The 13,777-nt window shown below is 49.2% G+C and overlaps 1 protein-coding gene across 1 annotated transcript in view; it reads right to left on the minus strand.

Moving 5' to 3' along the window:
* Positions 1-546: 546 nt before the first annotated feature.
* LOC121833766 (neural-cadherin-like) overlaps positions 547-13,777 on the minus strand; it is a gene marked incomplete at both ends in the record, with an annotated part of 180,637 nt that continues 167,406 nt past the window's right edge. The window contains 1 exon segment of the mRNA XM_042287368.1: positions 547-690. Within this exon segment, the coding sequence (XP_042143302.1) occupies positions 547-690 (144 nt within the window).

Genomic DNA, 13,777 nt, shown 5'->3' on the forward strand with positions numbered 1-13,777 from the left:
TTTCCCCCTCCGCTAACCCTCCGCTACGAAGAAACCGCCACTGCGCCTGCGCGCCGATGGCCTTGGCTGTAGAGTTCCCGGTAGCCGAGGGGCTTAGCGGAGCGGGGAACACGGTCTACTAAAACTCGCTAATATCGCAAGGTGTTGCTTAGGGAGTTTTCGTAGATCGTTTCCGCTGTCCCGGAACGCTCTCCACAACCGGCTACGATACCCAAAACTCTACAGTCAACGCCAACGGCGCGCAGGCGCAGTAGCGGCTTCTTCGTTGCTGAGGAGGGCTTAGCGGAGGGGGTTAACGTGGTCTACGAACACTCCCTATTGTAACTGGCAGCAAGGCAGAACAAGCACACGCCGCATTTGGGCCACGGCTCGTCGCCACTAGTATTACTCCGGAGCGCCCCCTGGCCCGGATCTGCGACAGGCTCACAGGCCACGTCTCACTGCATTCCGTCTATGATGCCTGGAATATCACTCACGTATTCCAGACACCACGTGGGGCCTGAGCAGAGAGGGACGTAGCCTCAGCGAGGAAGGAGAAGCACTCACATTCGTCTTTGTCCTTAGCGGTGACGGTGATCACGGTGTGCTGTACATCCTCGTCCTCGTTCACCTCCGCCTCGTACAACGCTTGGCCGAAGTACGGCGGATTGTCGTTCTTGTCGCCGATGCCAATGCGAATGTACTTGGTCACTAAAAAGAACAAAGGATAAAAAAAAAAAAAAACACACGTTAGCGATCCGTCGAGTCTCAATCTGGGCTAGGATTCCGATCCTTTTTCCAAGGCGGGACTACCCGGTTAACACAACCCCAACAAAACTAGCGGGGCACCGTGCAGAACAGGACAAAACGGCAAGACACACACAAACACGTCCAGCGTCCCGGGTAGACCATCAACAACAAATGACCGACGGTTAGGAGATAGGTAATAGCTAGATTTTATTACATGGTGTAGTTTCATTACAGATCACCGAGCCTGTCAAAGCCTGAACGGCCTGTACGACGTGGCCCGGCAGCCGGAAGAAAGATACGTGCGATACAGAGCACAATGTATGTCGCCATTAGAACGTAGCCTAGTGCACTTCGCGAAACGGCGCCAGAGTACCTTCCTGCATTAACCAAGAGAACAAACAAGTATCGGAACATCTATGCGGTTTAGGTGACATTTCGCCCGTTTTGTTTCTTAAGCGCCGTTCACACTCTTGCGACTGAGTAAAACTGAGAGAGACCAGACCGGTTTTTAAGCCTTTTGCGACTTCTTAGGACCGGATGCGATGCAGCGGAGCTGGTCCTAAGAGATCGCAAGAGGCTTAAAAACCGGTCTGGTCTCTCTCGGTCTTACTCAGCCGCAACAGTGTGAACGGGCCTTTGCTCGAGAAATACACCAGCTCACGAGTGGCATTCTAAACGGCGCACTGTCGACAAGCAAACTACAAAAAGCTCGTAGGGGAGAAAAAAAAATGTGGCACGTGCGCAGCACATTTGAGATCGCTACTAGTTCTCAAGATTCATGTATTTTCGTTCTTAATGTTTGACTTGAACGCCTGAGCTGCCTGGGCCTCGCACGGATGGTAAGAGGGACTACAATCAGCTCCAAGTTGCAAGCGTGGCGTGGAAATGGGAGAGAACAGTCCCAGTAACAAGAACGAGAATCATATTTAATCGAGAACAATAGAAGACGCCAAATCAACCCTTCCTGCTCCAACGATTATTTTACTTGTCAAAAAAAGAATTCATGAGAAACTAAACGTCCAATACACGCGACAGCGCGGCGCTGGAAGCGTAGAAACGCGAGGCGCTCGACGAAATGAGTCCCAGCATTTGATCATGGAAAGCTTGCCGCACTCGCCACAGAAACAACCGCAAATTCGAAGAAAAAAAGCCATGCAAGTTTTGGAGTTTTCGCGCGGGCATCTTTCAAAGGGCGTAATTCTACAGGTTCCCACAAACTACTTGACGGTCCCTTTTAAATTTGACGAGGAATGTAGGGAACGTAATAACTGGGTCGTCCGCATCCTCAGTCTAAAGGGCTGTCCAAACAGGACACTTCGTGAGGAGACACCATTCCGTCCAAAGCCGTGGAATTTGAAGCAGTTGAAGTCCGGCAGTGCGATGTCTGTTTGAACAGCACCAAGCAGTTCCTCCGTGGGTTCCAAGAGACCATTTGCTATATTCCCAAGCGCCCCAGCCCGCACTCGAGGAATCATGGGAAAGGTGTTCCATCAGCTCCCTAGGGATCGCTAATTTTCGACCAACTCCGTGGTTACACAGTTTTTGAGCGTAATTCTGAGTCATCCTGAACAAGCGCCTGATATACTCCAAGGACCTGTCATATCACTTTTAAAATTGCTCGTCAATGTCAGTGTTTTTGATACTGCGCATGCGATCCACCTTTCAAAGTGGCTGAATTTCAGAAATCTCTTACAATATTATCGTTCTCGTGACTGTTTTTAGAGAAGGAATTGCTTAAAAAGCCAATAATTCACAACAACAAAAACCAGGATTTAGATAGGAGTCCGCGGGGCTTTTTATAGAATTTGTAGCGTTTCTAATTTAATATCAGCATGATAATAATGTTAAGAGATTTCTGCGGCCCATCCAGGTTGAAGGGTGGGCAGCATGCACAGTATAAAAAACGCTAACATTGAGGAGAAATTTTAAAAGCGATATGACAGGTCATTGGGGTATATCAGGCGCTTGTTCAGGGTGACTCCGAATCACTCTCAAAAGCTGTGTAACCCAGGATAGGGTCGAAATTACCGATCAGTAAGGAGCTGAAGGAACACCGTTCCCATGATTCTTTTAGCGCGGGCCGGGGCACTTGGGGGATATAGCAAATGGGCTATTGGCCACGGTAGCATGAACACTTTTTTCCGCGCAGGAACAATCGATCCCAGACCGATTGGTCCCGCGGCCGACGGAATATTCCGTTGGCGGCGAAGAGATTTCCCCACCTCGCCCCTTGGATTTCCAGGCGGATCCGGAAGTGTGAACAAGCCATTGCGCCGGAACAAACAAGTTGACGGCACCGCCGTCTCTCCCAGGAGTATTTAATATGAATCCGAATCGGGCACCACGCCGCCCCGAAAGAACCTTTCGTTTCTTTCCACCACCGTAAAAAGGAGCACGACCATCGACGACGTTCGGACATCCATCTTTAAACAAACGACTCTCCTGTTTGCAGACTGTGCAAGGGCCCGGCCGTTCGCTGCATTAGCTGCGGAGCCGTCCCTCCAGCCTCTTACCGGCGCAATCTCTTTTATTCATCCACTCGCTCTCTCGCACGCACACTTCCGTCAACATGAAGCCCCGTCCCCTCTAAACGCGACCACTCCGAGGGAGAGCCGCCAGGCCCGAACCATGAATCACTGTAAATAAGATGTATGTATGTAACCGTTCCGAAGCAAGGAAACGAAAGCCCCAACCACTCGGTTATTCCTTCTACTGCGGGCCCTGCCAGCTCCGCAGAGCGTGCGTAGAAAAAGCAAAAGATGAGCGCGAACAACACAGATGAAAAGACACCTCCGTGTCTCTATCGTGCTCCGAGCCTTCGTTCGTGTACACTGACAGATTGCCCGAGCGGCCTGATTAGGAGCCCTTGAAAAGGAAGATATAAACCAAGAAAGTGCGCGTGAAAGAGAGAGAGAGAGAGATCCCGCGATATCACGGGTCGAAGTATCTGCAGTCGAGATCATTTGGAAATGTGCACGTCTACCCGGATTACTGCAAAACACGATCAGTGCCGTTCAAAAAAAAAAAAAAAAAAGCTACTGGCACGCAAGGAAAGCTGGCGTTAAGTGTGCAAGACGGAATGCCAGGTTAACATTAAGAAAAAAAAAAACAGCAAAGTGACTGCATAGGAGTAAGAAGAGGAAAAAGATCAAGACGTTTTGCCGCGTTCATTAGCGGATATCACGGACTGGTACGCTCCTTAGGTATGTCGTTATTTTCGGGCTTCGATTTATCATTCCTATATCGACCGGCTGCAGTGAGACCACAAGCAAGCCGCTGCTCGAAAATACCCGCCACCTGTTCTAATTTTCACGAGGTGTACCGATACTGTTCAGAAAATATATAATTATACACAATAAAAAATGTAAAAAACAAAACAAAGAAAGTGAAAGCCGTTTACAACTCCCTGTAACACCGAATTAGAGCGCAGCTCTTGAGGAGGAAGAGGGAAGGGTACTGGGGGGGGGGGGTGCCGATGATGTCATCAGTGACGTCACTGATGACGTCATCAGTGACGATGACGATGCGGACTCCGATGACGTCATCAGCGATGATGACGATGCGGATGTCGATTACGTCATCAGTGACGTCACTGATGATGTCATCCGTGATGATGACGATGCGGATGCCGGTGAGGTCATCAGTGACGTCACTGATGACGTCATCAGTGATGATGACGATGCGGATGCCGGTAAGGTCATCAGTGACGTCACTGATGACGTCATCAGTGATGATGACGATGACGTCATCGGGGAGGTCACGTGACCTCGGCGGGGGGGTCACGTGACTTCGGGGGGGGGGGGTCACGTGACTTCGGGGGGGGGGGGGGGGTCACGTGACTTCGGGGGGGGGGAGGGGTCACGTGACCTTGGGGGGTCGCGTGACCTTGGTTACGCCGACGGCGACGCCGCTCAAGCCGGGAACGGGCCCCTAAGAGCTGCGCTCTAAAAAAACCTCAATGTATATATTATCCGAGGATACTCAGTATGAACTCAAGTGTGCGTTTGACATTCTTTTTTCTCGGGCGATAAAAGTTAGCCACACGTTTCCGCCTGCACTCCCAGGTCTATCGCGCCATCAAGGAAGTCCCGCTTTCGTGATGACGCTGTCGGAACAAGGCCGCCGGGTCCAGGTGTCCGCCCTCTCGGACTCGCAGTTAGGCGACTCTCCGACCACAGTCTTAAACGGAGAATAAAAACGATTTTAATTTTTTTTTAAATTGTGGTTTTAGGCTTCTTGGGAACCTAGCACGCTGCCCAATTTTTTTGTAGATATTTGTGACGCGTATTTCTGTGCCTACAAAAGAACTGAAGAAACGGAAACTGAACTATCCCTATTCTCATTTCTGGGCCTCCGAGAACGGAGGTGACGTAGGGAGTGACGTTAAGTGTGAATAGTCGGTATCGGTAGCATTTAGGAGATTGAGACTGGTTACCGTGGTCGGTTATAGCACCGCGGTGGCGCGATCGTTTCGTAGGATCTGTCAACATGGACGACAATGCCCCTCTCGCGAGCGAGTTCGGTTCGGGCTTTCGTTCAGTGAGCTAACACCAACGGAACGGGAGTACGTGTGCGGCGTTCTTCGCCATCCCCCGACGGTGACCGCCCAGCCGGCAACGAGCGGCCCGCTGACTCCGAGCAGCAAAGCTGCGAGCAACATTCGCGCGGGCGAGACGAGAGCGGCGCGTTGCCGAAGGACAGGCCCTGCCCCTGTCCGACAGGGACGCGGGGGAAATGCCGAGGGGAAAGCGGCAGCGACCCGGGAACCGGTTCCTCCGCGGGGGATGCTTCCCAAGAAGGAGAAAATAAACAGCACCATTTTTGCGTTCACCAGAGTCGGACGTCCACTCATTTCGTCGTCAAAGAACAAGAACGATTACTGGTCTTCAGTGGACCGTTTGAACAGCCATCTACGGCGCACAAATTTGGCATGACTACCCCTTTGCAGAAGTTTTCGAGTACCGTGTTCCCAAAGTAAACACGACATCGACGTCTCCAGCGTGCTCCACGCTGTGTTCTTTATTTTGTTTGCCCATAGTTGCTCGTTGCCCGTTTCGCGTCCTGCGTAGCCCAAAAAAAAAAAAAAAAAAAAAAAAACAAGTATGCGGAGGTTGTTTTATTTACGGTTTAGTAATCATCTCCGGTCCGATTTATACTTTTCATGGTTATTCAAGCGGAAAGTAGAACAGTATTCCTAAAAACTGCAAACCAAAACGTGACCGAGGGCACGTCTCTCGTTTCGACCAATCACTGACGCGTCTCTTGTGACGCGTCGCGCTTCTTGGCCCCGCATCGATCATGTGAGCTCCGCTTCTCCTAGCTTCTCCCGCAACTCTAGGGGCGTCGCCATAGTCGATCCCGGTACGATTATTACTGCGACTGCTTGAGGCACACTCTTCCGACCTTGCATGCGACACGACGATCCGCTCGGCTACGCCCAGGAGATCCAAGCACTCCAGCGGAGGTCCAGACTGACGGTTTAGCTCGCACGAGCGAAGTTAGGAGCTTGTTCTCGCTAGCGCGTGCATTCTTTGCCGGGGCCATCTTTTTCGAATGGGTCAGCGGGTTCCACGCCTCCGGCTTCACGTCGCCCGTCCCGTTTTCTTATTCGTCCCGCCAGACGCAGGACGTCATCATGACGTTCGCGCTAGCTGTGCAGTCATTGGACGGACGCTTCCGACAGTCCGTCCGCCGTGCGAAACTATCTGGCACGTTGGACGCACACCGGATCGCCCATCCGACGTCTGAAGAGACCAAATTTTTCGGATCAGGCAGTCGTACTGCCGGATCGGACGTCGGATCGGATGGATTTTTCGCGCATGCAGGGGTGGAACTCATGGAATGTACTTGGGAGCAGCCACGGGAGCAGCTGAACCAGCTGTTTTGGAGCAGGTTGGGAGCAGCTAAAACTACATTCTGGAGCAGGCTAGGAGCAGCTCACATCAGTTTTCATTGCACTTCAGCTTGTGTCTCAGGCAAGCACGGGGAGCAATTTCAACTGTGCTCAGCAGCACAGATGAACATGAGTGGTTAGGAACCTAGGCAGAGCGGATAAAACTGTAAGAGATGCAAAAACTCGAAACTTGGGGAGCCTTAATGAGAACCAAAAAGCAAGTACCATATGTTTCTGAAGATAGTGTCGTTGATATTTTCTGAGTGACTTTCAGCTGCTCAAAATGAAAACCAGCACTGCTTATCGCACGTGTTCAACATAGTAATTATATGTGCGAACCAGGTGACGTGCGTAAGCAACGGACGTGCAGTTGCGCGGAGGACCAGGGCAACAAATTTCGAGTTTATCCTATATTCCAACTCAACATCGAAGTAGCAGACGACGATTACAGAGTTATCTTATTCGAAGCGATAAGCAGGAGCAAGGTTAAATAAAGTACGTCGAGCAGATCTACCGCTCGCGTTGGAGCGGCTGGCCGGCAAGGTTTCGGATCGGACCGCGTTTCAGTTCTATCAAATCCCGATTTATCTTGCGCAAATGCGGTTCCAACTTCTAACGATGAAGTACTAAAAGGAATCTTCTGCTCATTCGTTTTCAGCTGGCTGACGTCTAGATCCCGGGCTGCAGAGCCTCAGGCAATCTGACGCTTAACGACTCGACCTCACCTCGGGTGACTTGCTTATTAACCGCTTATGGTTGAAGAATAAAAATCCAGTCGCAGGTGGTGTAGTGCTTGGAATCCGACCCCCGAGTTTTTTCGCGCGCTTCCGACTCGGGATACACAGGGAGGATAAACAGAACAAATGATTGCAAGACCGACTAAGCTAAACACGCTCATTGTTGCCAATCGAGTCGATAGAAACCGAAACCAAGACACAATAGTATTTTTAGGCGCGCGTTTTGCGATTTGGCGCATAATGGTGCGAGGTATATGGCTGTGGCGCAGTTTCCGCAACGTGGCGCAGGATGGTGCAGACAAATGCGTCTGGCACAAAATGGCGCAAATGGCGCATGTGTCTCGTGCTTTATGGTGAATTTACTCGTAGATCCGGAGCGCTTTTCAAAATCCGCGAGAGAGGCGAAATTCCGCTCCGTGGGACCCGCTCCGAATCGACAAGGGAAAAATAAACGCATTTTTGGAGCGACTTCCCCCACACCCTCCCCACCGCTTCCCCCTCCGCCGTTCAAAATGGCCGCTGCTCGAACTTGACAAGCCCACCGACGCCTCAGACGACTGATCTTTCCGACGACCAGTGACAACTGTCACTGTTAAGCTGCAGAAATAACACGCGACACAGGCCGGGCGAAGTTATACTTACCACGGCGCACATTTCGGCCGCGTCGAAGCAGCGGGGCACGGACAGCGATTGCCAGCGGTGGAGTTCAGCGACAACATTACACCCTCCCAAATTTGGAAATAAGACAGCAGCTACCTATTCCACGACCAATACTCGAGACGTTTCTGGATAACCTCAGAATAAGTCATCAATATATAACCTCATTGTAGGTCAATAGTAACAAGGAATGGAGTTGCAACATATTACTTTTCAATTTAGTTGAACAAAAGAAGTATGCCAAAGCCTTGATCTCTTTACAATCTTACCCAATGCGCATGGTACAAAATAAAAACAAAAAATAAAACACCACAAATAAACAATTACACAATCACGCAGCCACAATGCGCTAATGAAGTTATCTGGGAGATCGTCCGTGGCCGTAGTTTTAAGCTCACTCCGAGTGATAAAAAGACGGACGATACGTCTATAACAAACTGTAGCGTGAACCACGCACTCACACTTTCGAACAAATTATCCAAACAGCGAAATAACCCGAGCCCCGTCAGTCAACCTTGGCAATGCTTGGCTCCAAAAATGGCACGTCATAGTAACTAAACACGAAAAAAAGAAAAAAAGACTGTCCGCAAAGTTGTCGGAAAATTCGGCCCTGCAAACAACAGAGCTCTCTGGGTCATGGGCTAATCTCTTCTTCCTTAATTGCACGAGAAAACGCCGGCGGAATGTAGTGTAAAAAACGTTCAGCCTTTCCACTCCCGTAAAGAAGGAAGACCAGCGGAGCTGTACTCGATACACTGTGTGCTTCGTCTTCGTCGTCGTCTGTTTTTCGCGCTGTTTCCAACAATGAATTCCCACCAACGTGCCCAACTATCCATTCTTCTAGTATAGCTGGAAAGGTTGGCACCATCTACGAGCGACGGCGGAAACCATACTGGTTGTGTGCTTGCCGCCGTCGCTTATAGATGGCGGTAGCTGTCCAGGTAGGTTTGTGTCGACATACCGGACACGATCTTGGGGAACCTAGCCCTTAACAGCTCCGCTGTTGTTGTTTTTTGCGGGTTTTATGGCGCAAGAGCTACGACGGCCATAATGCGCCAAACTAGGTAAACTAAAATGAACTAGAAATGATGCACCAAGGAAGTATTTCTGCTATACTTTGTGTAAGACCGCTATATTTTCTAGAAAAGCTAAAAGACGGTCAATTGATATTAGAGGCTGCTCTCCTAGGAACACGGTAGGATGAAAAGGGAAACAGTACTTGAAAAGCTCAGGAAAAAAGAACTTGTGTTGTTGAAGACCAGGGCAAAGAAAAATGTGTAGAACAGACAAATTATCGCCACAGTGCTCGCACACCGGTGGCTCCTCACCAACAAGCAGGTGTCGATGGGCGAGAAAGGTGTGGCCGATCCTCAAGCGGCACAGAAGAACCTCACGGAAACCGCTCCGGTTATAGGAGCTTTCCCAGGTACCGATGCCTGGCTTGATAATATGAAATTTGTTTTTATAGGCTAAATCCCACTCGGACTGCCACAGTTTTAGAAGCGCAAGCCGTATGGGCCTTGTTAGGTCTTGGTAGGGTATGCAAGCCTGTTATGTTAAGAAATCAAGTGAGGAGGCGGCCAGTCTATCTGCAGCCTCGTGGCCTGCAATGCCCACATGGCTCGGGATCCAACAAAACTTAATATCCTTCCCATCTCCGAGGCCCAGTTGAACTTTAGCTCGTCCCAGTTGAGTCAGCTTGTTCTTGGTTGGATTAAGTGAACATGCTGCTGTAACAACGCTATAAAAGTCTAGAAAAAGAACAGCTTTCATCACTTTGCACCGGAAAATATAATTAAGTGCAGACAGCACGCCATATAGCTCGGCAGTTTAAAATACTAGCAACATTATTCAGCCGTGTCACATGTATAAACGAATTTGAATGTAAAGCCGAGCCTACATACGTTGACGACTTGGCTCCATCAGTGTAAAATTGATGGTAATTCTTGCAGTGCAAGAAATTCCTGTTGTAAAATGAGTGGGGAGACATGATGTTTATTAAATTTTGTGAAGTACCAATCACAAGCTATAGGCTTGACATCTCATGGGGCAGTATGACATGCACTTTCTAGGAGGAAGACATTTTCACAAGGCAGGCCAAGGGAAAGACGAAGGTTTTCAAAACGAAGACTCAAGGGTCGAACAACGGTTGGCTTATGTTCAAAGGTACGACAAAATCGAGACTCTCGGATATAAGTGTGGGCTGGATGACCAGAATCCGATAAAACTTTGTAAACATAGACTAGACTAAGGACTTAAAGGGATGCTGAACCGAAATCTGGATTCCCCAAAACACGCGGCAAAAGCGTGCAACGGGATGCTACAAACACCAAAAACATCACTCATACAGCGATATCTCGAACGGATGACCGTATTTTTCAAAAAAAAAAAAAAAGAGGCGCATTTGGCAGGAATGTTGACGTCATGTTTCTCCGAGAAAGAGAAGGAACGGCCTCACGTCTTCTCCGCCTCGCGGCCTTGCGGGAGCGAATCGAAGAGAGGAGGAAACTAGGTATTTTGACGTCACGCGCCCCGTCGGCCTGGTTAAATCTCGACTTCCTTTTCCAAAAATACGGCCGTCCATTTGAGACATCGCCTTACTAGTAGTGTTGTAGGGATTGTAGCGTCCCGCCTACATCTCCAGCATTGTTTTTTTTTTTTTTTTTTAATCGAAATTTCGGTTTACCATCCCTTTAACAGCTCCGCTGAAAAAAGGTAAACAATCATTGGCTGCCCAATGAACAGGCCTAACCTTGCGTCTGCCTCCCGGCTTTTCTGTCGTTCTTCCTCTCACGATCAGAGATGTCAGCGCTTACGATTTACCACGCGCCACAGTCTCGGCTTTGCATCCCTGGTCTACGCAAGGTAGAAGCGTTCGAGCCGTCACAATCCCACGTAAACAACCAACGCACCCGAACAGATCTAACTCGATGACCCGACCGTGGCCCGACCGGTCCGCCGACCTCGCCAACCTCGCCGCGCATGCGCACTGCAGATTTAGAAAAAAATGACGTAGGGCGCTGTTTTAACTTCCGGAAAGATTTGTGAAATCCCGCAGAGCAAGTTCGGCGGGGTTTGAGGCGCTCCGTAGAGCGGGCGCTGCCAGAGATCTATGAGCGGAAGATGGCCAGCTCGAGCCAGATCTGCGAGCGGAATATGCGCGATCGAAATGGAGCGCTTTTGGAACGCTCGAGATCTGCGAGCGGAATTCACCATTAGGCACCATTCTTGTTTTCTCACAAAACTGGTTCCAAAGCGTTGACTGCCGACCCGAACGATTAACGACATTTTGACGGCGTCTCTGGGTGCCTTTACATCGACGTGACCATTGAACTGAGCGAGAACCAATCACCCGCGCCCAGTCCCTCCGCTATCCAATCACAATCGTCACATCTCGATTCGATGGGCTACGGTGGCATCCATGTATCCACGGCTCCTCATCGTCCCAGAATTCGCTCCAGGCGCACCGGGCGAAGCGGAATCCCTTTAAACAAAACAATTCAGAACAGACAGGCCATCTCAAAGGGGCGCAAGCCAATTATGGAAGCCTCTCAACTTCGTTTTTTTGTTCTGTTCAACAGCCGCGCCTTCGTAATAACACCATCGCGTAAGCTCTAAAAAAAAAAAAAAAAAAAAAAAAAAAAAAAAAAAAAGGAGGCAGAGGAAGAAAGCGACTTTAAAGAGAATATTTCTTTCGGGACAACCGGGTCCGTTCCATCACCGTCGCCCGATAATGCGCAAACTTGCCCGGCGGCGCACTCTATCGTTTGCTTGTGGTGTAAAGAAACCACGCGACCGCGCATACGTCATTCGGCCGGGGAACAGAGCTCAGCTCAAAAACCGATCAAGCAACACCGAAACCCCGAAAAAGCACCAACCACATTTCCTTGCCATCACCCCGGGGAAAGCCAAGACGCAAAAGGAAAGACAGTTTCACGTGTTGCAATTTTTCCGAAGAAACGCGTGCACGCCGTGTCGCGCTATCATCATCATCATCTCCCAACGCCAATGGTGATTATGCCTGTGCGTTATGGCATGCGCGTAAATTGCAAAAAACACGTTAAAAAATTGTCTTTGTTAGTAACGTAATTTTACTTTTAACAAGCGTTTTATTCGATTTGTCTACCGGAACCAATACAGAAAGGCGAATAGTCACCTCATATCGGGCTATAATCCAGGAACAAATTCAATTACCTTCCAATGGTGTCGGGTGACCGGGCAAGTTTGATCAATTAAACGCATGATACTGTCAGACCAAATACCTACTTTCAATGTTTTATTGTCAATTTTTACCAACATTCCTAGAATGATTGGAGAGAAGTAAGGCCTCGTGACCAATGAGAGTAAAAGAGTGTGCCACTGTAAATTGTTACTTCCTGCGCACGTTCACGGTTAACAAGATTGTTACTTGGAATTCCAAGGGATACTTCGATGATTATTGGTTAATCATCAATCGATAACCGATACTTCAAAATTCGCAAACATTCCCGACTTTTGCTAATAAATACGAACAAACAAGGCGAAAAAAAAAAACCGAGATGACCGGCACACGCCTAAATGACAAACGTGTGTGGAGTACGAGAAACGCAAGGCATGACAGACGGCTAAAACAATAGAAAAAAAAAAAAAGTTACGTGTCGAGAAATTTTGACAGTTTCGACAATCCTTTAAAAACTCGTCAATTGTAAAAACAGAAACAAATGCGGGGAGCGATGTTGACACGCGGTAATATAAACGTAACGTGTACCAAAATTATAAATTAAACGAACGGCAACTAAGTTATCCCCAAGAAAACAACGCGTTGCAGGTACGAGGAAACAGAAACCTTGATCAGCAGTCCTGCACAGCGATATAGGTGCGACACGTCACGGCGAAGTCGTTGGGCACGGGCGTCGCTCGTTCACGCACCTTGGAATTCGTGAACAAGAGCGTTCGGAACGAAAACGACATCTGACCAATTCGTTCCGAACGCTTTTGTTTCTTTCTTGATCCAGAGCGAGTGATAGCTCGTCTCCCCGGCACGAGCTCTTGAAAATGACAGTGCTACGACGGCAATTTTTTTTGATAGGCGACTTGTATTCTTTCAGAGAGCGCGGGCAGTGGGCATTCTGGTATACAAAAAGTGTAGAGCGAGATATTAGACAGTTTTAGTATAGCGTTGCTGGATCTTACGTACGCAATACGCAATAGTATAACGTACGCTGAAAATGACCTGCTCGGACTGAATTTGGTTGTGCGTTACGTTTTCGAGTGAACACCGCGCATGATCTTGGTTAAATTTGCTAGAGACGTAGAATTCCGCGAGCATATAGCGCAACCATGCTCCTGGAAAGAAATACTGAAAAAGAAAAAGCGTCCAATCATTTTATTTCAAATTAAACCAAGCCACAGCTGCCTCGTCAAGCGCGCTTTTCTGCAGGGGTACAGAGGCTACGAGTACGAGTGCGTAGCCAAATTCGATCACGGAGCCTCCGTCAGTCGTCCCGTGGAAACGGCACCTTTTATCAACCCTATCGCGGAATGAAATTCATGACCCTGATGTCCAGTGCATGCCGAGAACTTCGGCGATTTCTTTTAGAGTCGTTCGTCCGTCGGCGATAAACTGTGGGAATAGGCTTAGCGTTGAGCAGATCGCAGCGTCGACGCACACTGCGAGCGGCGAACATTTCCACTGTGCACTCATTCAGCTGCAGGGCGATCTGATTCAACCGCTGTAGGTCCCAGAAAGAATCGCCGAGCTGAGCACCACGCAATTTCACGT

This window comes from Ixodes scapularis, unplaced genomic scaffold, assembly GCF_016920785.2.
Source record: "Ixodes scapularis isolate PalLabHiFi unplaced genomic scaffold, ASM1692078v2 PGA_scaffold9__187_contigs__length_104089568, whole genome shotgun sequence".
Classification (NCBI taxonomy): Eukaryota; Metazoa; Arthropoda; class Arachnida; order Ixodida; family Ixodidae; genus Ixodes; species Ixodes scapularis.